The 26,316-nt window shown below is 39.2% G+C and overlaps 2 protein-coding genes across 28 annotated transcripts in view; both read right to left on the bottom strand.

Annotated features, from left to right (window-relative positions):
- The window catches only part of NCK1 (NCK adaptor protein 1), an 81,291-nt gene extending 74,260 nt beyond the window's left edge, over window positions 1-7,031 (bottom strand). For 3 of the 23 annotated variants that reach the window (XM_072726922.1, XM_072726932.1, XM_072726941.1), the window contains exon 1: window positions 6,869-6,952. The gene's annotated coding sequence lies outside the window, so the exon portion shown is untranslated. Of the gene's footprint in view, window positions 1-5,907; window positions 6,166-6,469 lie in introns of all 23 variants that reach the window. The other 20 variants (XM_072726928.1, XM_072726937.1, XM_072726931.1 and 17 more) reach the window with 18 other exon arrangements.
- Window positions 7,032-12,157: 5,126 nt separating this feature from the next.
- Window positions 12,158-26,316, bottom strand: part of SLC35G2 (solute carrier family 35 member G2) — a 36,326-nt gene continuing 22,167 nt past the window's right edge. For all 5 annotated transcript variants that reach the window (XM_026015499.2, XM_026015501.2, XM_026015502.2 and 2 more), the window contains exon 2: window positions 12,158-13,594. In XM_026015499.2, the coding sequence (XP_025871284.1) occupies window positions 12,338-13,576 (1,239 nt within the window). In that variant the 5' untranslated portion in view covers window positions 13,577-13,594 and the 3' untranslated portion in view covers window positions 12,158-12,337. The remainder of the gene's footprint in view (window positions 13,595-26,316) is intronic.

The raw sequence follows: 26,316 nt of genomic DNA, 5'->3' as shown, positions 1-26,316 counted from the left end.
ACAAAAGGAAGGAGAAGAAACTATTATCATAGACTGAACTGTATCTTCCTGACCACCCCAGTCATGTTGAAGCCCCAATCCCCAAGGTGATTGTATTTAAAGACGGGGACTTTAGGAGGTGAGGTTAAATGAGGTGTCATAAGGGTGGGGCCCTAATCCAATTGAGCTGGTATCCTCATAAGGAAAGGAGGAGGAAGAGAGGTAACTCTATACAGAAAGGCTTTGTAAGGACACAATGAAAAAGCAGCTGTCTACAAGCCAGGAAGAGATCTCATCAGGAACCAACCCCAATAGGATCTCAAACTTCTTAGCATTCAGAACTGTCAGAAAATAAATTTCTGTTGTTTAAACCACCCAGCCTGTGGTATTGTGTTATGGCAGCCCTAGCAGACTAATATAACCATCAATGAAATAATTCAAGAAAATTTCCCAGAACGGACCAACATAATTTTGCAGCTCTGGAGGGCACAATGAATATCCAGGAAAACGCACAATAACAGATGTACCATCATGAAATTTCACAATATGAGATACAAAAATCCAAAAAAGCAAAAAAAAAAAAAAAAAAAAATCAGGATCAGGAATCAGAATGTTTTCAAAATTTTCAAAAGGATCACAAACCAGAAACAATAGAAATGCCTTCAGAATTCTGAAAGTAAATTATTTCCAACCTAGAATTCATTACCCAGCAAAATAACATGAAAAGAGCTCCCCTCCCAAAAAAGAGGGCATTTTATTAATCTAAGATCTCAGCCTTTCACAGGAATCTACTATGGGATATATTCTGCCAAAGGAGGGGTCAAACTAAAAACAAACAAACAAAACCTACATGATTCACAGGAAATAAGAGATTTAACACAGAAGAAAGGCAAGGGGAGTCACTTAGTCTTATAGTAAAGGGAGAAATCCCAGAAAAGTACTATGGACAAGACAGCTGCTCCTAGCAGGTTTAAAATTGATAGACAAAGAAACAATTAACTATACTCTCAGGTATACATACCCAAAAGAAATGAATGTGTATGTTCACTGGAAGACTTGTAAGTAAATGTATATAGCAGCTTTATTCACAATAGCTAAAAAACTACAAAACAAACCAAATATTCATTAATGGTGAAATCTTTTTTTAATTGTCTATTTCACCCAAGAGACTACTACTATCAGTAAAAAAGACCAACTGCTACACCCAACATCATAGGTGAATCTAACAAACACAGTATTAAGCAAACATAGTTACCCACAAAAGTATATACTGTATGGTTCCATTAAGCTCAAAAACAGGCAAAAATAACCTATAGTAATATAGGTCAGAACAGTGATTAACTTTTGAGGATAGGAAACAGGGATTGAGAGGAAACAGAGAGCTTTCTGGAGCACTGGAAATGTTCTTTACCTTGATGTGGGTGATGGGTATGTTGACAAATAAAAACTCACTGAGCTATACAATGAAATTTGTGTACTTTGCTATTTTAAAAAATTTAATGAAACTTTCTCTAACGAGTTTTTAAATAAATTGATGATATTTTCAATTGTACCATCTCAAAACAGGAATTAATCAAAAGGGAAAAAAAAATCTAAGGCCTTATACACAAAGATCTTTATTTCAGAATTATTTTTACTAGGGGAAAAATAACACCTGGAATAAATTTACGTAAATGGGTACCATGCAAAATCTGGATTTCTCTGGTGTGAGAAATTAGTTGGCTTTTTTTTTTTTTTTATTACCAGCAGCCAAACTTAATACTAATTAACCTAAGGGAGCCATCTGCCCAGAGGAAAGAGCATGTTCCCATGTTCCAAGGTTAAAAAAAAAAAAAAAAAAAAAAAAAAAAAAAAACACCTGGCTATTGAAGGCAAAAGTAGGGGAAAGGGAAAATGGCAAGAGATGCAACTGAAGTAGGTAAAACTCAAGTCGTGGAAGGCCTCCTTATAGGCCTTTTTAAGAATATGGAGGGGTGCCTGGATGGTTCAGTCAGTCTTAAAGCAGGTAACTCTTGTTCTCAGGGCCATGAGTTTGAGCCCCACACTGTGTGCAGATATTACTTAAAAATAAAATCTTTAGGGCAGCCCTGGTGGCTCAGCAGTTTAGCACCGCCTTCAGCCCGGGGTATGATCCTGGAGTCCCGAGATCGAGTCCCTTGTTGGGCTCCCTGCATGGAGCCTGCTTCTCCCTCTGCCTGTGTCTCTGCCTCTCTCTCTCTCTCTGTGCCTCTCATGAATAAATAAAATCTTAAAAAAATCTTTAAAAGAAAAAAAATAATGGAAAATAAATGGGGGGGGGGGGTGGATAGGAAAATTCAAGTAACTGACTTCCAGGGCAGCAGAGTTCTAGGGAGAAGGGTCTGTACACAAAGTATTCTAAACGTTTCTAAAAATAAAAAATGTTGGGGCATCCAGGTGGCTCAGTCAGTTAAGTGCATGCCAGTCAGTTAAGTGCACACCTTTGGCTCAGGTCATGATTCAGGAGTCCTGGGATGGAGCTCCCAGTCCTGCTCCCTGCAGTTTCTCCCTCTCCTCCCTGCTCATGCTCTCACTATCTCTGTCTCTCTCAAATAAATTAAAATCTTAAAAAAAAAAAAAAAAAAAAGTTATACAAGAACATGTAGTACCCGGAAGTAATCAAGAATTTCTAAGGAAAAATCTCCAATGTCTTGTTTAATTAATAGAATGTTTTTGTAGTAAATATAAATTTTTGTTTTGCTGGAATGCTCAAAAAATATGGGCATATTAAATTCTTTGTTATATCAATTATCTATGTTGATCTAAATACAACACGATATAAGTACATACTGAAATTTTTGGAAGGCTGAGTCTTAAAAAAACAACAAAAAAGCTTTTCAGATGCATCTGTTTTTTAAAAACCTATTCTCATTGCTTTATTCAATTGGTCGGTTTCAACAAAAGCAGAAATTATTCATACCATACTTATGTCCATTTCAGCAGTACTTAAATACAATTTCAAAAAAAAAGTGTTTCCACAGTTTATTTTAGATTTATTTAAACAAAAACCAAGTCATTATAAACAACCAAAAAAAAAAAAAAAGAGCTTCCAATCTGTTTAAAGCCAAAAGAGTAAAAAAAACATTCCTTCCAGAAATATTTCACCTGATACCTACATAGCCAACTCTTGCTACAGAAAAGGGGGGGGGGGGGGGGGGGGCGGAAGGCAACCCTATGCTGCTTGCTGCTAGTAACAGAAACTTAAGAGTTAAGAAAAAAAAAATGTCAAGAGCAAATATATAAAAGCTCTCTGACTCCTGAAATGGAACAAATGTTTTCAGAATATTTTGCTCAACAAACAGATTGCTCAATAATCGGGTTTCTGACAGATGAACAAGAGGACAAAGTGGCAAAATGTAAAAAAGTGTTGCTGTTCTAAGAACCTAAAAGAGAAAAAGAACATTTAGCTAGATGATTAAATTTAGTTATGTGATAAACCCTACCAGCTTCCTCCAAACCACTGCAATTTTCACGTCTATTTTGAAAGCACCCAAATATTCACTCTTTAAATCAAGAGATTCAAACAAAAACTCCAGTAGTAAAAATTCTAAGAGATCCATTTACTTTTTTTTCCATTTACTTTTTAATGAATCAGTCTCAACTATAGAGAGGACAATATTATTTTTGTAAATGTTTTTTTAATGCATCTAACAACCATAGAAAAAGACTTTAAATCAGTTTTAATGATTTAAACAATCCAAGTCATGAAGATCCCACTGCCCTTACATAGAAGTTTTGAATCTAAAAAAAAAAAAAAAAGTTTTGAATCTATAGAAGGCATAGACACAAAAATGCAAAGTAATGTGAACCAAACAATACAAAACTGCGTTGCAAGAGATGAAAAGTAGTATAGCTTCCTAAGAAATACACATTAAAAAAAGTTTTTTTAAAGAATACACAGACCTTAAGTTAGGAAATCAAGGTTTTAATTCCAGGTCTGCCCACTATCATTAGATGTGTGAATTTCAGAGTAGTTATTCTATATGGATTTCATTTTCCTTACCTATAAAACGAAAAGTTGTAATTCTAAAGTTCCCAAAGCATTGTTCCATAATATAATGACACAAGCCCACATAAGCTTAAAAAAAACCAAAGGAATGATGAAACAGTAAGGGCTATGGGTTCAAAGGAAAGCAACAATACACAAAACAGAAAGATCTGGAAGGCTGCACTGAATTCAGGACCAAAAATGAAACCTCGATAAAATGACTTCATTTGCTACTTTGGTAATTTGGGGCAGGGAGAGGGTTTGTGTGTGCGAGGAGATTTCTTTTAAAGAATAGGCAGGCTACCAAGAGGCAATCAAATTCTCAACAGATGCATAAGTAGAAAAACACAAAGTCTAAATGAGAATGAGAGATTGGTTTAGAATGGACAGCTCCCATAGAGAAATAGTGTGGTCATAAGAAACAAAGTTTTTAGCAGACCATTAGAAGAGTAGGAATTCTGAAGTATATTCTGTAGATAAGAGGGCGCTACCGCTGGTTTCACAGTGAGGCAGATGGGGAAATGTGATTTTAAGATGAAGACGGAAGGCAGGACATACTAAGTAGGGAGAAAAGGTAGGCAGAAAATCCAATTACAATCTAGTGGAAAAGTATCTCAAAAAAATTTCCAAAAACTTGCTGACAAAAATTAGCCAATGCTTTGTGGATACAGGATGTCAAAGACAAAAATCAAGGTTTGTGTCTGGGTACCTCCAAGGGTAATACTACTAAAACAAAGTCAGCCTATGGAATCAGTAAAATGAGGATCATCCAGATAGAATTATTGCTTTAATTAAATAATCTTTAAATATCAGCTGTCTTCCTTAGGTGCCCTGGCTCCGTCAACTGAGTGACCACTCTTGGTGTCAGCTCAGGTCAAGAACTCAGGGTCATTTATGGAAAAAAAAAAGAACTCAGAGTCATGAGATCCAGCCCCAATCTTGCTCTGTGCTCAGTAGGGAATCTGCTTGAGATTTTCTCTTTTCCCCCTCTCCCTATACCCTTCCCTCTCCCTCACCCATGTGTGCAGGCCAGCACTCTCTCTAAACAAACTTTTTAAATAAATAAATATCAGTTGTCTTCCTAAAACAGCACACTCAAGTATTTATGAAGAATTTGTCAAATGCTTAGTGATTTCATGAGTTTCCTCCAATTTTACTCATCGACTAAATAACTAATCATTTAGTCTTCTGATGTAGAAAATATTTGGTATTTTTCCATATTATAAAGGTAAGTAAATAGTAAAAGTTATTAAACTATGACACTATGATTCAAAAAAATGGACTGTATACTCTATTTATTAAAGTCTTCCTGACAAGTGATTTATAACAATAATCACATTAAATCTACCTTGACCTTTTTGGCAAGAAAATTCTCAAAGGTCCAAAAGAAAAAAAAACCCAGAGGGTATAAAGTACCATTCAGTATCTAACAAAACATTTTGTGTATGCTTTTAATGTTATTTACATGGACCTGAAAGCACTAGTAGTAAAATCTGGACTAAAAGATAATGTGTAGAAAAATAAAGCGAACAATTTAAAGTTTAATATGTGAACAAACACAGCTGAGTCTTGAGCACTCTGCGAATGTCTGCAGATATTATAGCTAATTTCTCCAGATCACAATTTTCCCAAAAAAGAAAATTCCAGAGTCTATGATCAAGATGGAATGAAACTTACTATCAACCAACCAATGCATATTTCTTGAGATACTATCAAATTGTGGAAGAGAGCCTATTTAAGAACCGAATATTAACTGACAGTTCTCAAACAAACAAAACCTTCTTCTTGGATAATTTCCCTCATTTACTTTGTGACCTCGCTGAAGATTGAGATTTTAGGAATAGTACTCTCCAGGTGCTTAGTAAATGGTAAGGCTGGTTTTTCATAAATCTACCAAAGTAAGACTTTTAAAAAATGAATACCTCTTGCAACGTTTACCCGTTTTGACCAGACACCGAGCTTCTTTGCTCACCACTCCAGACAGGATTCGAGAAATTCTCAACTTCATTCTTCCCTAACTCTTATGTTTCCTTACCAAATCTAAGGGGTAGAATTATTTTTAGGTGACCAGCTCATCCGTTCGACCTTAACTGAGCGCCTATGATGTTCCAGTTCTCAGCCCTAAACAAAATCCAGCTTCCCGAGCTTCGAAAGGCAAATTTAACTTTTTATGGAAACACCTAAAAAAAAAAAAAAAGTCACAAAACCAACTATTGAGATAATTTTTTTTTTTTTTACCAGATATATTCTACTTAAGTCAAAAGCTCACAGCCGAAGCAACAAGCAAACGTACGAAACACTACAGCAGGTCCCTACGATTAAAATAACCCAGATTTCCCGAGAATGAGAGAAACTGCTGGGGGGTGGGGGGAGGGGCACAGGGCACATCCCAAGGATGTCCACCCTCAGCACTGGTTGCGGCTCCCTCCCCTCCAGCAGAGCTGGAAGTGAGCGCACCCCTTCCCTCCTCTACCACGTCCCTACCTTCCCGGCCTCGGATTACGCCACAACAGGCGACAGGACTTTTTTAGGGAGGAAAAGCAGGGGAGCTCGAGCGCCGCGCACTCGACCTCCCAGCCCCGCAGGAGCGGCCCGCCAGAGCGAGGCCTGGGGCCGCGCCGCCCGGGGCACCGGCCAGAGGGTCGCGCGGAGCCACGATGCAAACGCCCAGGCCCGGCCGAGCGGCCTCCCCGCCCCCTCCGGCTCAGCTCTGGGCCGGCAGACGGCGCCCGGGGGGCTAACTTCACCGGAGAAGAGGAAGAAGCGACGCAGCCAGTAGCAGGCTGTGTGGACGCACCGGGAGACGAAAAGCTGCCTGTGCGTCTGCCTCCCGGCAGGAGCGTCTCACCTCCCCTCTGCCGGGCCCGTGCGGCCCCAGCTCACCTGAGGAGGGGACAGGGAGACCGCCGCGGCCGCCGCGATGGCCGTTACGGCACGAGGCCTCCGCTCCGCCGCCGCGTAGCTCTCAGGAGAGGGGCGGGACGCGCGCGGCGGGCGGGCGGGGCTCCGACGCCGACTGGCCGGGAGGCCGTGGGCGGACCCGTGCGGGCAGGAAACCCCCTCCCGGCACAATCCGATTGGTTCACTTGCTCCCTGCCCTCCTATCCCTGAAGCTAGAGCTGTCTGCGCCGCGCTCGGATTGGGCGGCTCCGCCTGTCAATCAAGCGCTGGGCTGGGCTGGGCTGGGCTGGGCTGGGCGTGGAGCAAGCTGAGGCGGTTTGCGGAGAGCGAGCGAGAGGCTGGGAAGCGCCTGGTCTGACCCTCGCTGTGGTGGTTTCTGTCTCTCCGGCAGCTCTAGCCGGTTGCTTTGGGCCTTCCTCCCAGCGCACAGTAGAGACTCCACGGCAGACATTGCCGCCTCCCTGGTTCAGCCGCAGCTGTTCTGGGAGCTTCCTCTTGGTTTCTGCACTCGAAGAGGTTCTTGCCGACGGAAGGTTTTTACGGACAGGGGGAGAAAACGAAAAACAAACCAAAAGGCCTGGAAATGGGAACCTGAGAGAAAAAAATGTAAGATGTGTGGTTAATTTGAGCCACAGCCCGGAATAAGCTGAGCCTGGGGGCCTTCCAAGTGCCTGGGTGCGTGGATAGCTTCCAGTCTCGGCTGCGGTAGCCGTGCTGTGAGGAGGACAATGACCTGCGGTGCCAAGTGTGCCCGCCCGCGTTCTTAGCGGCCCAGCCCCAGCCACCTGCCGGGTCATCCAGAAGTGGGTTCTCCCCGCGCTAGTACCACAGCCCCTTACCGCGACCTGCCTCCTCCTCCTGAACCATCTCTGTGGCTCCGCTCCCCTTAGGCGTCCCCTCGTCAGGAAAGCCGGCTGAGTTAGATCCCTTTCCTGGAGCGGAGGTGTTTTCCCCAAACGAGCTGTTGAGTTTGTACGCCCCCCTACCTAGATGGTAAATTCCTCAAGTCAGGAACCATGTCAGTATTATTTTTCCCCCACTACCTACATAATAGGTGTTTGGTAAATATCGTTTTAAGGCGTTAATACATCTTCCTTTCCCTTCTCTAACCCTGACCCTGACTGGAAGTCCCAAGGATTCACACTTTTTTTGCTTTTAACTTCGATATTATTCATTTCAGTGCTGATGAATGTGGTTTGGTTGCCATTATTTGGGATCACAAGGTCAAGCACAAATCACCTAGGACCCCCTCCCGGCTTCAAGTTAACTCTGGCCAAGTAAACCACGAAACTCTGGGCCCTATGTCTGCATCCTATTATTAGCATCCAAAGCGAATAATGTTAAGTGAACTTCAAATTTACTCTAAGGGTCTAAATACCTTTGCATATTTTACCTTGAACTGCTATGAACTGAGTTTGTCCCCTCCCAAAATTCACATGCTGAAGCTCTGACCCCTAATGTGACTGTATTTGAAGATACGGCCTTTAGGAGGTACTTAAGATCAGCTGAGGTAAGGGTGAGGCCCTAATCCTAAAGGACAGTGAGAAACCTGGAAGAGAGCTCTCGCATGTAATTGACCACGCTGGCACGCTGATATGGGACTTCAACTTCCATTATCAGGAGAAATTAAATTTCTGTTGTTGGTATTTTGTTATTGGCAGCTCAAGCTAATACAGTAGTTTTATTTGTTGATACATCTTATAAAGTTTGTTGATTGAGATGCTATTATATTCTTTTTTTTTTTTAAGCTGGAGAAATGATTGTCCAGAGGTGAAAATGGTTTCTCCAAAATCACACAACAAACTGTTAGCAAAACCTGGCTTCAGTTCAATTCTACTAACATATTTAACATGTAATAGTTTAGAGAGTATTAATATGAATATGACAGGGAAAGTGGTTCTTGCCATCAGGTAGCCCATACCACTGCCTTAAGTGGGGAAAATAAACCCAGAAAAATATGCTGAAGTCATAAGTTTAAATTTTATTTTGTAAGGGAGTATGTATTTTGAATGGACCAGTGGTCTGAACAGACCCTTCACAAGATTTTGATCTAGCTCTCTTGACTACTGTGTGCCACCTACTTATGCAATAGAAGAAATAAGGGAAAGAGTTTTCTTTTAAATGGGTTTTTAGTTCCCGATAAACTTTTTTTTTTTCTTTTTAGTTTTCCTTCTTTAAGTTTCCTCATCACTCATTCTTACCAGGAAATCTTAAAAAAAAAAAAAAAAAAGGCTCAAAAATATGAAAAGGAGAAGTAATTGAAGATAAAAAATAGCAATGAAACAAAACATTGGGTAGAAGGGTAGTATGCAAAAGTCATGTATGAAATTGCAGGATAGTGACTTAGAAGGAATGGAGTACATGTTTTTATGGGGTGGGAGTTGTCCCAGAGACTTCCTTTTATACACCCTGTCTCCCCAACTTCCAAACATAAATAAACACATGGCTTCTTCTTCCTTTCTTTTAATAGAACTCAAACCAAATTAATTAGTACTCAAACCCTGCTAATTAGTGCTGAGTGGACCAGAGACTAAGCCAGAATCGGGTGACAATAATATTTAGACCAAAACTTACAACCTATGGACTGGAAATGGGGCTTTGGATAGGGATAGCTAATCTGTCTAGGATAAACACACGCAGGCAGCTCATTTCATTAATCCCAAAGGAAAGGATTTGGGAAGATATGAAATGGGGAAAAGGAGTCTCCAATCTTTCCTAGGAAACTTGATAGCTTATAGTTAGAAATGATTAAAGAATGATCTGGTTTAGCATCACTGCCAGGTAGAACTGTTCAGGGCAACAACAAAAAAGCCCTACTTACTAATCAACAAGAAGTAACTAATCACAAGCTTGACTATGAAGTATAAAAATCAGTGGTAACTAAATTTAATTTCTGGATTAAGTACTGTTATGCCTTTATGGGAATTAATTCAACAAAAATTTATTGAGTCCACTCTGTGGTAGGCACTATAATAGGTCTAAAGTTCAGTCTTAACTGAAAGGAGCTCAATCCAGTGTCAGAAAATGAGATTTAAATATATTTATTATTAATATAGTTAATACAGCTATATAGATATATACAGGGGGATAGTAAATCACAGGGGGAGTTGTGTGGTCAGGCTAGTCAGGCAAATAAGTAAGCAAAGAAGAGATAGGTTTTCCACATAGAGGGGCCTGCATTTAAAATAGTATTACACAATTAAAAAGGTTTATTACACAATATTGCTAGAGCAGATGATGATTAGAAATGTAAGCAATAGCAGCTTATAGAAGTTAAGGACTTTATCCTTTATCCTATAGGCAGTAAGAAGCCATCAAGGGGTTTTTTCAGCACTTTAAGATGTCATTCTGTAATTTTTTGGCTTCCAATGTTTCTGATGAGAAGCTAGCTGTTAAGTCTTACTGTTTTCTTATATGTCATATGTGTTTTTTCTTGCTGCTTTTAAAGTTTTCTTTATCAGCAGTTGTACTATGTTTATAGGTGTGGTTTTCTTTGTATTTATGCTGCTTGGGGTTCACTTATTTCCCTGGATCTGTGGACTGCTGATTGATATTGTAGTTTCCTTTTATCAAATTTAGAAATCTTTTGGCCAACATTTCTTCGAATATTTTTTTATGCCCCTTTTCCTTTCTCCCCTCCTCTGAGACTACATTTACACTTATGCTAGACTTCTTGGTTGCTAGTACAGATCATTACAGACTCTGTTCATATTTTTTTTTCAAATATTTTGCTTTCTGTGTTTCAATTTGTATAATTTCTTCAATTTAGATAATTGAGAGCTGGTGTCTGGTAATTCCTGGAAAATCTAAATATTAACTTCTTCCCAAAAGCACAGATACCCTACTAATGACTATGGGCTCTTTGGGGGAAGGTTTAGAGACATATTAGTCAAGATGACAGAAACCAAAAACCACAAGATATTACAACAGAAAGATTCTAGTATTGGGTATTGATAGACTAAAAAAGCAAAAAGGGAACACTGTAGTAGCCCAGAGGTGGTAACTGTACGGAGCAGCTACCACCGTTAGGGTAAGTGAAAAAGAGAGGTCAAGGTTGGACTATAAAGTCTCAGAAGCTCAGAAGAATGACCCAGCTGAGCTATCGCTCAGATCCCAGAAAGGATGCTGTTTAGCTGGTCCTCCTACTGAGAGGGCCATGATGAGGCTGGTTAGGGGATAGAGGACTGCCAAAAGAAGCTCAAGGCTGGTATCAGTTACTGCTGCTGGACCAAAGGGCTATTGTTGCTTATTGCTGGGGTAACAGTGACAGAAACTGCAAAAAATGGAAAGGACAAAATCCTTTCCCTCCTTCTCTGTCTTCCAGTCTCCCTCTAATGCCCTTTTTTGGTAGAATGTAGTAGGAGACCAGCCAGCATAGGAAAAATGTAGTTTGCGGGGTCTGAACCATAGCATCACAGAAGAAAGTATAGAAGAGTGAATTTGGAGCTACAATAGCTCAATAACAACAACAATAGCTTAATAACCATAATCAATATTTGTGGTACTAAACTAGTAAAAATTGCCCAAATTAGATCCAAATCAATGCTACTTTATATGGTTTTACTGGTTTTTATGCCCTTTTGAAAAGAATTTCAAGTTACCATGTTGTATCAGTTTTCTGTTATACTGTGATTCCTGTTAGTGTCTTTTTCCAGGGGTAAGGAGTACCTTTACTATATAGCTCACACGTGTACTTGCTGCAAAATCATAAACAAGGGCAGTTTTGGAAAAGCTCTGTAAAACTAAGGATAAACAGACCCTGCCCCAACATTAAGTTTCCCAACATCATGAACAACGTGCCATAGACCAAGTAGAGCTGTCAAGAATCCAGTCTTCTCCCCTGACTTCCATTTCCTACACATTACCTAATGTAGCCATAGCAAAGGGAAGACCAATTGCCTGTTTGAAAGTAGGACAACCACTACGGTCATTGAAAAAACAGCTGTTTTCCTTTGTTCCCTCTTCCTTGCTTCAACTCAAGCTCCCTTACCCAACCCAGTCACCTCTAGTTTCTAATGTAAGTGGGTGACAAAACAGGGCTAGGTATTAAGCATTTCACCTTATCATGTACTTTTCACCAATGAAGATTTTTGAATATTGAAGAATTCTTATTAAACATTTGTAGAACACTGGGATGAACATTTGTTTAGGGCCACAGGAGTCCCATCTGAAAGAGGTCATTTCCTCAAGTATTATATTCTTTAGTGATGAAAGTTAACATTTCTCCTACCACAGTTACCTTTCGTTATTTACAATAAAAACACAGTTTCATCATGTTTCACATATTTAATATTTGTTTTTTAACATATTAGAGTAGAACAAATTTCTACATCTGCATAATTATATATTATATAGCACTCTGTCAATTATACAACACAAGACATTTATAGGTAAACATTAAAATGGCAGTGTACCTATTAATAACTAAATGTTAACAAGATAATCTAGCATTCATTTAATGGGAGAGTCTAGTATTTCCTGATAATCCTGCCTTCTTAAATTCCTCCAATAAAGTTTATAACCAGCAAGGACAAAAACACTAATCATAATAATTACCCCTCCAAAAACATCATAGACACTAGGAAATATGTGTAACACTAGAAGCTGCAAGACCATAGCTACTACAATCTCTAGGTGTTGTACTGTGCTGACCAAAGCTGGATGGAATTTGTCCAAGGCATAGTAAACTCCTAAGAATGCTGCAGTGGAACAGACGCATATGGCAATGAGATAGCTCCAGGTTTCTCCATCTAATGGGATGATGGGTTCTTGAAGAACAAACATAGTAGATATTCCCCAGATTGTCCCAGTCCAACCAAAGGTAAACAGTGCAGTCCACATGCTGATCTTTTCTTTAATAGATCTGTACACTATCATAGAAAGAGCAGTGGTCAGTCCAGCCATCACTGTCATAGTGTACCCAAAGGCTTCTTTCCAGGCATTTAATAAAGAATTGTCTTCATCAGCAATGTTGGGGATCATGACAAGACAAACACCTAAGATGCTGCAAACAACTGTAGCCATGTCAACATATGCCATTTTCTCATCTACAAGTAAAAAAGCCAAAATGGCACTGAAAACTGTGGTTGTAGCTCTCCACATAGTGGTCCCATTGCTGGGAGGAACTATTGAAAATGATGTATAAGCACAGGTGATAGAGATGACATTGCATACACCATAAAAGAAGAGTCGTAATCTGTATCCACTGGGTCCAAAGGGGGCCTCCTGGTAGTAACACACAACTAACACAGATAAGACCTGCAAGACAGAACGGATAAAAATCAACTCTAAAGATGGAACTTTAGAACGATCAGAAACAAGCCTAGTGATAAGAGCTACACATCCATGAGCCAAAGCAGATCCAAACAGCACTATCCACATTTTTCTGGATTGAAAAATATTTTTTTCTGCAAAGCTCTGGAATTGTCCAATATCATTGGTCATTGGGTCTTCTGTTGGTGGAGGTCGAGTGTCCATGGTTCCAAAGAAAGTTCTTCCTTTTCTTTTCATTTCACTCAGCAGGCCTTTCTTTGGATTTTCTTCCATAAAATTTCCATAGTCTTCATTGATTTCTTCATATCCATCATCCCCAGGCTGGGGATAATGAGAAGTATATTTCACCATCACCGTGTTGGGATGTATTTTCACCCGTTTTTTAACCGGATATTTTTTGGAGGGAGAAGTATCCATTTCTTCAGATAATCAATTCTATTTAAGAAAAAAAAAAAAGACAAATGTACATATTCATTCAGTTGAAATTTAGTTTTAATTTCTATTCTAATCACATAGAGGTTGTAATAGTAGTTTTAAAAAAAGGAATAAGAAGAGATCTAGCAATATGCCTTATCAGATGTAGGAGGCCCAATGAAATTGCCCCTCATTCAGCTTATTCTTTGTGTCTCATTCAGCTCTGTTTCTTATCTTTACACCACCAACAACTCATATTTTTCCATCTTTTCATTCCTATGTTTCTCTACTCATCCAATAAGAAAAACACAGAAAAGTAAATAACTTAGATAAGAACTTTCCTTTTCACTGTGTTCCTTTGTTTATATTATGAATTTTAAATGAATAAGTCCAAAGTCTGTATAATATCACAATTAGCTTTATTGTACAAAGTATAGTCTTTTAAATATTTATTCTGGACTCTCCATACAATAATACCAAACCATACATGTTCAGGTATATAGATAGACCAAAATTAGAAAAATTAAGATTTTAACTGAAATTACCCTTTAATTCAGCAATATCACTTGAGATTTTATCCTAAAGATATGATCACTTATGTGTTTAAAAAAGGAAAAAATAATATGTATTTGTATATGCTTATATAACATAAAGGAATTATGGAAAGATACAAAGTAAGGGTGGAATAGGGAACAAGAATGGAAGAAAACATTTGTACTATATACATTTTTGTATTTTTATTTTTGAATCACGATATTGAAAAAAATAAATTGCAAACTAAAACAAGGTGTTCATCTGCTAAGAAAAAGAGCATACAAAAAAGTGTAGAAAAAATGTATGAATAGAAGGGTTCATTGTAGCTTACCACAATTCCATACAATGGAATACTATGCTATATATCCATTAAAAATGACGATGCAAATCTTTATTGACACAGAAAGATGTCCATGACATTTTGTTAAGTGAGAAAAAAGCTTTGTTGTATGGATTAAATGAGATGATACATATAAAGAACCTCAGTAAATGGTAACAAGAATCCAGCATCCTTTCACCTTTGACCTTTCTTAAAACACTAGTTGTCTTCTACACTGTTATTCTTTCTCCAAAACTTGTATTTGTTCATTCAGTTATCTTTCCTGTGTGTTCTCTTTCTTTTTTTCTAAGAACAATTTCCTCTTTCTTCCCAATGATTCCTCCCATTAAAAAAAAAAAAAAAGAGTAAACCTTTTTATTTTTTATTTTTTCCTCCTTATGACATACCCCCATCCTTGCCAAAAACTCACCAGTTCTAGGATCTTAAACCATGGTCTACAAATAAAATCCTATTTTGTTCTTTGACACCAGCTGGGTAGCCAACTGTTTCATTCCTCTTTACTCTTTTCTCTGCTAAATGACACCATCTTCAGTTGGAAAAAGCCATTTAAAAAAACACTGCCTGTGCCTCAAGTTCTTCATTTTCCTAGCCTGGACCTCCTACTTGCAGTCCTTCCTGAATATTACTATGAAGCTAATTGATACTCTTTTCTTCCAATTTGTATCAAATTTGACTTCAGCTTCAATAATCCCAGATTAAATAGTCTTGGTCTCCCAAATAGATTTGCCTTCCCTAACCTCTTCATTTATGTTTGCAATACCTTCATTTCTCTAGTTCCCCAAGCTAGAAACCATGGAATACTCTGAATTGTCTTTTCTGCTGTCACATTTTCATTTGGTCATCAGTCTTACTGTTCTTGTCTTTGAGATATTTCTCAGATTTTTCCTTTCTTATTGTGAATTCCTATCTAGAATATTGCAACAGCATCCTAACTAGCCCCAATCCTTCTGCCATAAAGTCTGTCTATATTATTCCTATATAGGAATATTATTATATAATAATATATTATAATATAATTATATATTATATAATAATTATATATGATTATTATATAATATATAATTATATTATAATTAATATATTATTTATAATATAATATATAATATATTATTCCTATATAGGAATATATAGATATATATTATCTATATTATTATTTAATCTGTTTTCAAAAGATTCAAAACAAAACAAAAACTTCCCTTAAGCTTTCCCAATTTAAGAATTTATAGTGATTTCCTCCTTGCAACCTCACTGAATGTCAGCTCTCGTGCCTGGCTCTCCAGACTCTGCCTCACATCTAGCCCCTTTCAATATTTGGCTCCTTAATATTTGGCTGTGATCAGTCCAGTGCCCTCCCTGACGTCACTCCCCACATGTACATGTCATTTCTCCGTCTTTATTCTCACTAGTTTTTTCTACTCCAACTTTCTAAACATTGCTCATCTTTTAAGAAGGGCCAGTCCAAATTTTGCCCTTGAGAAAGAAGCCTTCCCTGGCCACTCTATAGCCTCATTTTTTTTCCTTCTTTGTCTAACATCTGCAGTAGTTCCCCTAATTTTTATAATCTAATCATTTTATTATTTAGTTGTCTCAACTCAGTGGGTTGTACCCAAATTTGCTATGTTAAAATCTCCTTTCTGCTAGTCAGCAAGTGTCTTGCTGACATCTCTGTTAGAATACATAACTTCTCAGGACACCTGGGTGGCTCAGCAGTTGAGCATCTGCCTTGGGCTCAGTCTCACATTGGGCTCCCTCTGCTTCTCCCTCTGCCCTATGTCTCTGCCTTCTTTCTGTGTCTCTCATGAACAAAAAAATAAAATCTTAAAAAAGAAAAAAAGAACCCATAACTTCTCATGTGCTATCTATTGTTAAAATTTTGTCTTCTATCCATTCAAAGCTTTCCCCTTCCCTATCGCAGGCCAGATTTGTAGCTCTAGGGACATGGATAGGGAGAGGATGTGGTCTGCCATTTTACTCCTCTCATTCCCTCCCTTTGGAGTCTGCACAAGCCAATGCAATCTGCCTCTGGGATCCCTCCTTCATCTCCCTATTTTAGGCTCTAGCTCCTCCAGTTTTTGGCACAGGGAGAAAGGAAAAGGAAACAGACACGTTTTATAATGGCTGCTGTTGTATGATAGCTTTTTGATGTATAAACTTGGCTGAGCTGAATGACATTCCCTAGTTATTTAATCAAACACTAATCCAGGTGTTGCTATGGTGGTATTTTGCAGATGTGATAAAAGTCCCTAATCAGAGGCACTTGGGTAGCTTAGTTTGTTAAGCCTCCAACTCTCATTTTTGGCTCAACTCATGATTTCAGAGTCCTGAGATCAAGCCCCATATGCTGGAGGCTGCATAAGACTCTGCTGTTACCTCTGCCCCACACCCCTGCCCCACCACCATTCACATGCAACCTTTCTGTCTCTTAAAAAAAAAAAAAAAAGCCTCTAATCAGTTGATTTAAAGTTAATCAAAAGGAACTCTATTTTGTATGGACCTGACCTGATTGAGCCCTTTAAAAGAGGGCATAGGCTTTTCTTGGGATTGGAAATTCCAAACAGTTGCCCTTGGTTGGTGTTCCAGCCTACTCATGATCTTTTCCTTACTGCCTGTGGGCAACAAGCTTCTGCCTGTGCTCATGGGGTTCCAACATGCTCTTGAATCTTCTCTTCCTAACTGCCTGCCTTAAAGACTTCAGACTCATTTATTCAGCCCCCACAATTATATTAGCCAATTTCTTGTAATAAATCTCTTACTGGTTCTGGGTCTTAGGTTGAACCCTGACTCTGATAACACTGGAATTCACTCCTTGATTATTGTCTTTGTTTCTCTGTTAACTCTGATAGATCACTGATACTCTCTAGGTTGTACATATCCAAATGCAGGCTATCTTGGGTAAATTTTGTAAGGCCTCCCCAATGCATAAATCACTGATGTAAGAGTGCCTTCTGCCCTAGGGCTTATGGCCCACAGATTTTTGCAGCTTGGTCCTCTTGCCTGGTAGACAGCTCTCTTGGGCAGGCACCAATAGTATCCACTTGGCCCCAGGAAACTCACATATCCTTATCACTCCAGTGAGTGTACAAACAATTTGCCACTGCCCCCTTCTCTCCAATTGTATTTTTCTTTATTTAAGCAAGCAAAGGGCAAATTAAAATGTGCTGTCTAAACAGATTTCCAAATGGAGAATGAGAAGGCACACTCAATCATTGCACATAATGATCTGGTAACCTTCACACTCAGCTATAAGGGAGGACTTGCCCCTCCCTTTTCCCATAAGGAAAAAGTATGACATTTTTCTTATTTTTTTTTTTAAGGTAAATTCTTTTTTTTTTTTTTAAGATTTATTTATTTATTTATTTATGATAGACACACAGAGAGAGAGAGGGGCAGAGACACAGGCAGAGGGAGAAGCAGGCTCCATGCAGGCACTAAACTGCTGAGCCACCCAGGGATGCCCTGACATTTTTCTTAAACCAAAGACCCATAACAGATAACATGACCCCTGTGAAGAGATTGTATTTTCCAAAGAGAACCACAAATCCAGTATCTCCCATACTACGTGTTTGGGATTTTCTTAAATGTGAATTTGACATTATTAAATAGAGAGGTGGAGTCTATGTCCCATACCATTAAAAATAGGTTGTCTTTTGTAACAGTTTTAACCAATAGAGTATGGAAGAAGTGACATTGTGACATCTGAGGCTGGGTCATAAAAAGTAACATAGCTATGCCTTCCTAGTTGCAATACTTGTGCTTGGAGCTCTGAGCCAACAGATAAGCCGTCTGACTGCTCTGAGTCCAAGGTATGAGGAAGCTCAAACTAGCCCATGGTCCTCAGATACATTAGGAGAAAAAAAATGCCTGGGCATGCCCCCTCCAGCTGCTCCAGCCCCCTGCTGTTCCAACTGTAGCCACTCATGTGACTTCAAGTATATAAGAGACACTGAGTCAGAATCTCCCTGCTGAGTCTTTTCCAAATTCCTGATCTACAGAAACTATGATAGACAATAAAATGATTATTGTTTTAAGCTACTCAGCTTTGGAGTGATTTGTTACCTGCAGTAGATAATTGGAACACCCCACTGACCTCCCCAGTATTCTAAGGAATGGGAAGGAATAGTGATCTCAGTGAAAGTTAAAAGCCTCTTGCATCTGGCCTTAATTGATGGACTTTTGAAAGTGGAACATTTTGGGGCATCTGGGTGGCTCAAATGGCTAACTGTTCAACTCTTAATCTCTACTCAGGTCTTGATCTCAGGGTTGTGAGTCCAAGTACCACATTGGGTTCCACAATCAGCATAGAGCCTACTTAATAAAAAGGTAGGGAGGGTGAGGGAGAGGAACATTTTACTCTCCATTTTAGGATCATGGATGCTAATTCCAAAGTAAGAGAAAAGCTTTATTCTACATCCTGTTATGCATACATTAGTGTATTTAATCCTAGTCCAACTGCATACTTTATTCTTAGATTTTATTTATTCATAAGAGACACACAGAGGCAGTCCCTGTGGGGAGCCTGATGTGCGCCTTGATCCCAGGACCCCATCATCATGAGCTGAGCCGAAGGCAGACACTCAACCACTAAGCCACCCAGGTGCCCCTCCAACTGCATACTTTAAATTATTATTTGCACTGTGTAATTTTTGGTTTTTTTCTGTCAATGGATTAGTCTATGATAGACATATTCCAGGTATTTCTCAACATTATTAATATTATATTGTGTCCCACTGATCCCAAAACCATGTTATACTAAAGAGATACATAAAAATCTTCTTCAGTCTCTCTAGTTTTCATTTAATTTCAGATTTCATGAATACACTTATTAAACAGAACCTGAAATCCTGACTAGTTCCTATATTTTTGCACATTTAAGTCAACATGTGTTCATTTCAAAGAATTATGAGGTATCACAAGCCCAGTACCATGCTAGGCTCTATAAATATGAAGATAAAACAGGAGTGGTCTCTGCACTCATAGAACTCACAGACTATGGAAGAAACAAGTAAAGTCAAATGTAATATTTTAGGAAGTTAATAATGCAAGCTACATGAAGTTCAAGGAGCTGCTGGAGCACTTACAAAGAACATCTAACCCAAATATGAGGCAGTCTTAGCAAGTTTCCCTGTGAAAAGAATACCTGAATTAACTTTATGCATATGTAACAATTTATCAAGTAAAGAGGAGAAGAAAAAATATTTTCTAGAGATAAGAAATTTAGAAGTCAGGGGTGCCTGGGTGGCTCAGTGGTTGAGCATCTGCCTCTGGCTCAGATCGTGATCCTGGGGTCCTCGGATTGAGTCCCACATCAGGCTTCCCACAGGGAGCCTGCATCTCCCTCTGCCTCTCTCTCTCTCTCTGTGTGTCTCTCAAGAGTAAATAAATAAAATATTTAACAACAACAAAAGAAATTTAGAAGTCAGGAATGTTGGTTTTGGATTCTGGCTCTGCCAACTAGAGTAATAATTATATTTATTTTAAGATATAGAGTTTTAGAGGGTAATTATTGGGATCTTTTGATTCAACCCTCTTCAAAATCAATGTCTTTTTTAATGATTTCACACTTCTACTATTTTGATATCTCCCATGTAAGACACTGCAGTTCAGTGATCACAACTTTCTATCACCTGTTCAAAGTTATTCGTTCTGACCATGTGCCAACTCTACTTCTCCTTCCTCCCAGAGACAAAGGGTCTGAACTAATCTCATCACTCCAAGCTCCTCTGACAAAGATTTATGTGAGAAAGTGCCCTCCAAGGCAGAGGTGTATGTTTCAGTTGTGTAGAACAACTCAGCTGAGTAGAGAGAATATGAAACAATAGGACCAGAGGACCAGCCTGCCTGGCTACAAATGTATCAACCTGAAATGCTCAACACAAATGGATTAAAAGGATACACAATTTGATGTCTGCTTGAACAATGGGGATAATTCAGTGTGGCAAGCCTGAAACCAATATTTTTATCCAAAAGAGGCAATGTTTCTTAAGTTACATTCTCCATCATAAGGCCCACAATCAGCTCTCTCCTACAGTTATGAAAATTAACACTGACATCCCTACTGTCTAGGTAGGAATTCTTGGGACAATTCCTTTATGGTACCTAAAGCAAATGTTACTTGACAGTGGGAGTTTCGTTAGTTACCAGAATGATCCCTGTAGTGGTAACAAGTCCTAGCTATAGGGGCAGCTGGGTGGCTCAGGCTGTTAGGCTTCTGACTTCAGCTTAGGTCATGATCTCAGGGTCCTGGGATTGAGGCCGGTGTCAGGCTCCCCACTTATTAAGGAGTCAGCTGGTCCCTTTCCCTCTGTCCTGCCCCCCTGCTGGTGCTCTCTGCCTGTCTCTCTCAAGTAAATAAATAAAATCTTTTTTTAAAAAAATGTCTTAGCTAAAAATCTAGCTACTACAACTTGATTATAATATAGTGGCTTAACTGTAAGTACTAATGTGATACTTAAAACCTATGAATAAAATTGGCTTTTAAATAAATATTTATAAAGCACTGATAGGTTACTACATTATACCTGAGCAGTCTAGCCCTAAGATACCTTAATACCCCAATTTGCTTGGACAGTGTTGTCCCTGAGTAAAAATGGAAAGATTATACCTAACTGATCACCTAAAAGGGAGGACACAAACAACCACCTTTCCAGGATATCATGAGACATCAGGACTGCACAGGTTCTGTGCTATTAAATAATACACCTCCTGAGACCTGTTGAGAGAAGCCACTCTTCACTCCAAGTTGATGAAAAGGGGCCCATATTCTGAGGCCCCAAAGACTATCAGCATGCACTCTGGAAAACCGTGTGGAGGTTCCTCAAAGAGCTAACAATAGAGCTACCCTACAACCCAGCAATTGCACTACTGGGGATTTATCCCAAAGATACAGATGCAGTGAAATGCCGGGACACCTGTACCCCAAAGTTTATAGCAGCAATGTCCACAATAGCCAAACTGTGGAAGGAGCCTCGGTGCCCATCGAAAGATAAAAGGATAAAGAAAATGTGGTCTATGTATACAATGGAATATTACTCAGTCATTAGAAATGATGAATAACCCACCATTTGCTTCAACGTGGATGGAATCAGAGGGTGTTATGAGTGAAGTAAGTCAATCAGAGAAGGACAAACATTATATGGTTTCATTCATTTGGGGAATATAAAAAATAGTGAAAGGGAACAAAGGGGAAAGGAGAGAAAATGAGTGGGAAATATCAATGAGGGTGACAGAACAGGAGAGACTCCTACTCTGGAACATGAACAAGGCGTAGTGGAAGGGGAGGTGGGCGGGGTGATGGGCACTTGATGGGATGAGCACTGGGTGATATGCTATAGGTTGGCAAATAGAACTCCAGTTAAAAAAAATTAAAAAGACTATCTGCATGATTCTACCCATCCTTAGGCTCAACCCTGGCTGACATACCCCTTAACACTCCTCTTTGAGTAGGGATTCTTATTTCTTCCCCACTGCAACAATTAAAGATCAGGAAGATAGAGGAAGTATTTAAGTTTGCTTGTACTTCAATACTCTGATTAAAAAAAAAAAATACTCTTTGAGTCTGTATCCTTGCATAAAGGTACACTGCTCTAGGGAAAAAAGAACGTGCTTCTGAGCTCCCACCTCTCAAACCAGAAAATGCTTAAGTAAACTAATAGAGCTTGAAAGATGAGAACATTTATAATAAGGGAGAAAAAACAGAGTAGAAAGTAAAGGACATGCCCTTTCTTAAATCAGGCATACTTAGGAAGTGAAGAATTTATCATGAAGAGTTGAATGTTTGTCTTTCTTAGAAGGTGTGATAATCAGAATGTTGCATGTGGGTGGTAAATAATCAAAATGAACCAAGTTAATAAATAATGAATCTGAACAGTTTATGAAGATGTAAAGTAGGGGCTATAAGTAATGTTAATGGTACAAAAGTTCAATCAAATACTCAGATTATATAGGAACTCCTCGTAGGCAAATTCAACAGAAGAATAAATAATAAAAGAAGAGACATGCAGCCTAGTAGTCTCCTATGGTAAGCCAATTGAATATTACTTCTATAAAAATATAAAATTAAATTTCAAGGCAAATTCTAGACAGAATCATTCCAACTCAGATGTATTACTTAGGACATATATACCACATGTAATGGTAGAACTTTCAATAAAAATATCACTCATACTGCATCAGATTATTGCTTGACAAACAACAGTCCACCACATCTCTCTTAGGAAAAAAAATAATAAGGCAAATAATTATGACCCCTTTTGTAACATTTAGATTAAAGCATCTTTGCAATAAGCTATCAGAGAGAGACTAGGAAGACAAAGAAGACCTTGATTTAGCCAGACATCATGACAATATTTTCAGCAAACAGAAACAATCAAATAGGATAAAAAAGCAAGAATGGGAAATCAAATAGAATAAAGAAAGGCAAAATGAATGGCTCTAAAATTCAGTGAAAACAGAAGGGAAGATGGAAGTTTCAATAGCCAGACATATATTTTTTTAAGATTTTATTTATTCATGAAAGACACACAGAAAGAGAGAGAAAGGCAGAGACACAGGCAGAGGGAGAAGCAGGCTCCATGCAGGGAGACTGATGCAGAACTCGATCCTGGGTCTCCAGGATCACGCCCTGGGCCAAAGGCAGGCGCCAATCCCCTGAGCCACCAGGGATCCCCAATAGCCAGACATATTGATATTTACATCTCACAGATAATGTGCTAAGCACTAAACATGGCTCAACCCAGCTTTGAGAGAAAGTGAAACCTTAGAAAGTTTAGCAGTAGGGGAGCATTGGGGAGGGGTGGAGCATTAAAAATTTGGAGAAAACTAATGGCCTCCCTCACTTTGAATCAAAAGATAAAAGGAGGTAAAAGAAGGTACTCACTTGAGGAAACTAATTTGGTAGACATTACTGAACACATTCTATGTGAAGGGCACCAGGTAGGAGATGTGGAGCAGCTCAGTAGGTTCTATTGTTGAATTTGTCCCAGGGGGTTGTCTAGAACTTTGTCACACAGCACCCAAAATGAGTCTCTCCTCCTTACTTTTCCTCTCTTTTCCTCTTCACAATCCCCTCCCTCTTTCCCTACCTTACCTTCTTAACTTTACTCCTATCCCCCACAGGAGCCCTGTCTGACATTCTAGCCCAGGAGTAGCTACCACTTATTCATGTAAATGATCTCGTGAAAAATACTTATTTTGTTGCCTTAAATGAAGCCTCATCACTCCCAGAATCACATTCTGCCCTCAGAATAGACAAGACTATTTTCACTTTCCTGAAATCATAAGTTCTCTGACAAATAATAGGGGTGATGATGATAAAATATCTGTATGGAAAGGAGGAGAAAAATCTCGGGACACCTGGGTGGCTCAGCGGTTGAGTGCCTGCCTTTGGCCCAGGGCATGATCCTGGAATCCCAAGATCGAGTCCCACATCGGGCTTCCTGCATGGAGCCTGCTTCTCTCTCTGCTTTGTGCTCTCTCTCTCTCTCTCTCTCATATGAATAAATAAAATCTTTTTTTAAAAAAAATCTCAATCGCATGACCACTCCGGCCACTGAGAATCTCACCCTAAAACCTGGCTTCCTGCCATCCAAGCTAATTGTACACATTTTCACTCCTCTGAGCCTTTTCTCTGTGCCACTTGATACTCAGCTTCTGCCTCCTCTTGTCATTTAACTCTCTTTGTGTGTGACAATACTAGTTTTAAAAAAGTAGTGGCTCCTGGGGTGCCTGGGTGGCTCAGTCAGTTAAGCATCCAACTCTTGATTTCAGTTCAGGCTCAGGTCATGATCTCAGAGTTGTGAGATAAACCCTGCATTGTGCTCTATACTGGGTACAGAGCCTGCTTGGGATTCTCTCTCTCCCTCTGCCCCTCTCCCTGTCTCTTTATCTCCCCCTGCCACCCGTGCGTGCCCATCCACCCCGTCTCTAAAAAAAAAAAAAAAAGTTGTGGTTCCTCCAGCATGTTTGGTGGGCAAGGATTGGGAGTAGGGGAGGACAACTAATGTGCCCCAAGAGATGAATGAATAAAGAAAATGTAGTATATTCATACAAATATTATTCAGCCATAAAAAGGAATGAAGTTCTAATATATACTGTAACCCGAACATATCTTAAAGAAAGTATGCTAATTAAGCCAGACACAAAAAGATAGCTATTGTATAATCCACTTAAATGCGTATTTAGAATAGGGAAGTTCATAAAAAGAGGAAATAGATTAGAAGTTACCAGGTGCTGGGAGGAGGGGAAATGGGGAATTATTTCTGTTTGGGGTAAGGAAAATGGTTTGGAAATCATAGTGATGTCATACAACACTGTGAATGTAATTAATGACATTGAATTATACACTTAAGGCAAATATGGTAATTTTTGTGTTATGCATATTTTACCACAAGTCTTAAGTTTTAGGAAAAGCACCCCAAGCACTAGCATTTTTTAAAACCTCCCTAGTAGGGACGCCTGGGTGGCTCAGTGGTTGAGCATCTGTCTTTAGCTCAGGGTGTGATCCCAGGTCCAGGGATCCCACATTGAGCTCCCTGCAGGGAGTCTGCTTTTTCCCTCTGTCTATGTCTCTGCCTCTCTCTGTGTGTGTCTCTCATGAATAAATAAATAAAATATCTAAAATAAAACCTCTCTAGTAATCCTAATATGTAATTTTCATGTACAAGAACCACCTGATGGATTATCTAAGGGCCTTTCTGGCTTCAAGATTTAATGAATACATGCACTGCCGCATGACTAAAGAAGAGAGAGAAGCATAGGGTTGGACATTTAAAACAAAATAAAATGGATACTGAAGCCAGACTGCCTGGATTTGAATCTTAGCTACAGAACTTAATAAATATGTGACCTTGGGCAGCTTATGTAACTTCTTCACTTATTTCCTCTTCTGAAAATTGCAATAATGATATTATTACCTGGTAGGGTAGAATGAGAATATTAAATCAGTTAATATGGGAGAGCCTGGGTGGCTCAGTCAGTTGGGTGTCTGACTCTTGGTTTCAGCTTGGGTCATGATCTAGAGTCATAGGATCAAGCCCTGCATCAGGCTTTGCACTCAGGACAGAGTCTGCTTGAGATTCTCTGCCTCTCCTCTCCATCTGCCCCTGCTCACATGCACGCGCTCGCGCTCTCTCTCTCTCTCTCTCTCTCTCTCTCAAATAAGTAAGTAAATAAATAAATAAATCTGTTAGTACACACAAAACACTTAGTATCTGGCACCTATCAAGTGCTCAATACATGCTAGGGTTTTTTCACATTATTCTATTTGCCCAGAATGACCTAGTCCTCCCTCTTTTTTTCTCCTTCAATAAGGCTGTCTTGCCTTGTTATCATTGTGTGTTCATTGGAGTAGCTCTTTTAATTTCCTTCAAGAACTTTTCCTCTACATTCACCACTCTGCTAACTTTTTGGCACAGGGGGCCTAGCTTACAGTCTACTTTGGCTTTCAACATGCCTTCCTCATTAAGCTTAATCACTCACAGCCTTTAAGTAAAAGACATGTGACTCTTCCTTTCACATGAACACTTACAGGCCACTGTAGGGTCATTAGTTAGCCTAATTTTAATGTTGTATCTCGGGGAATAGGGGGGCCTGAGGAGAAAAAGAGGGGGGAACAACTAGTCAATGGAGCAGTCAGAAGCCAAACAACATTTACTGATTACGTTTGCCATCTTGTGTGGACACAGTTCATAGAACCCCGAGACAGTTGCAATAGTAACATCAAAGATCACTGATCGCAGATCACCATAACAAATATATCAATAATGAAAATGAGATATTGTGAAAATCACCAAAATGTGACACAGACATGAAGTGAGCAAATATTGTATGGAAAATGACACCAATAGATACAGGGTTGCTGCAAACCTCAATT

The sequence above is a fragment of the Vulpes vulpes genome, chromosome 11 (assembly GCF_048418805.1).
Source record: "Vulpes vulpes isolate BD-2025 chromosome 11, VulVul3, whole genome shotgun sequence".
In the NCBI taxonomy this organism is placed as follows: domain Eukaryota; kingdom Metazoa; phylum Chordata; class Mammalia; order Carnivora; family Canidae; genus Vulpes; species Vulpes vulpes.
This window is presented reverse-complemented; position numbering and strand designations above follow the sequence as displayed.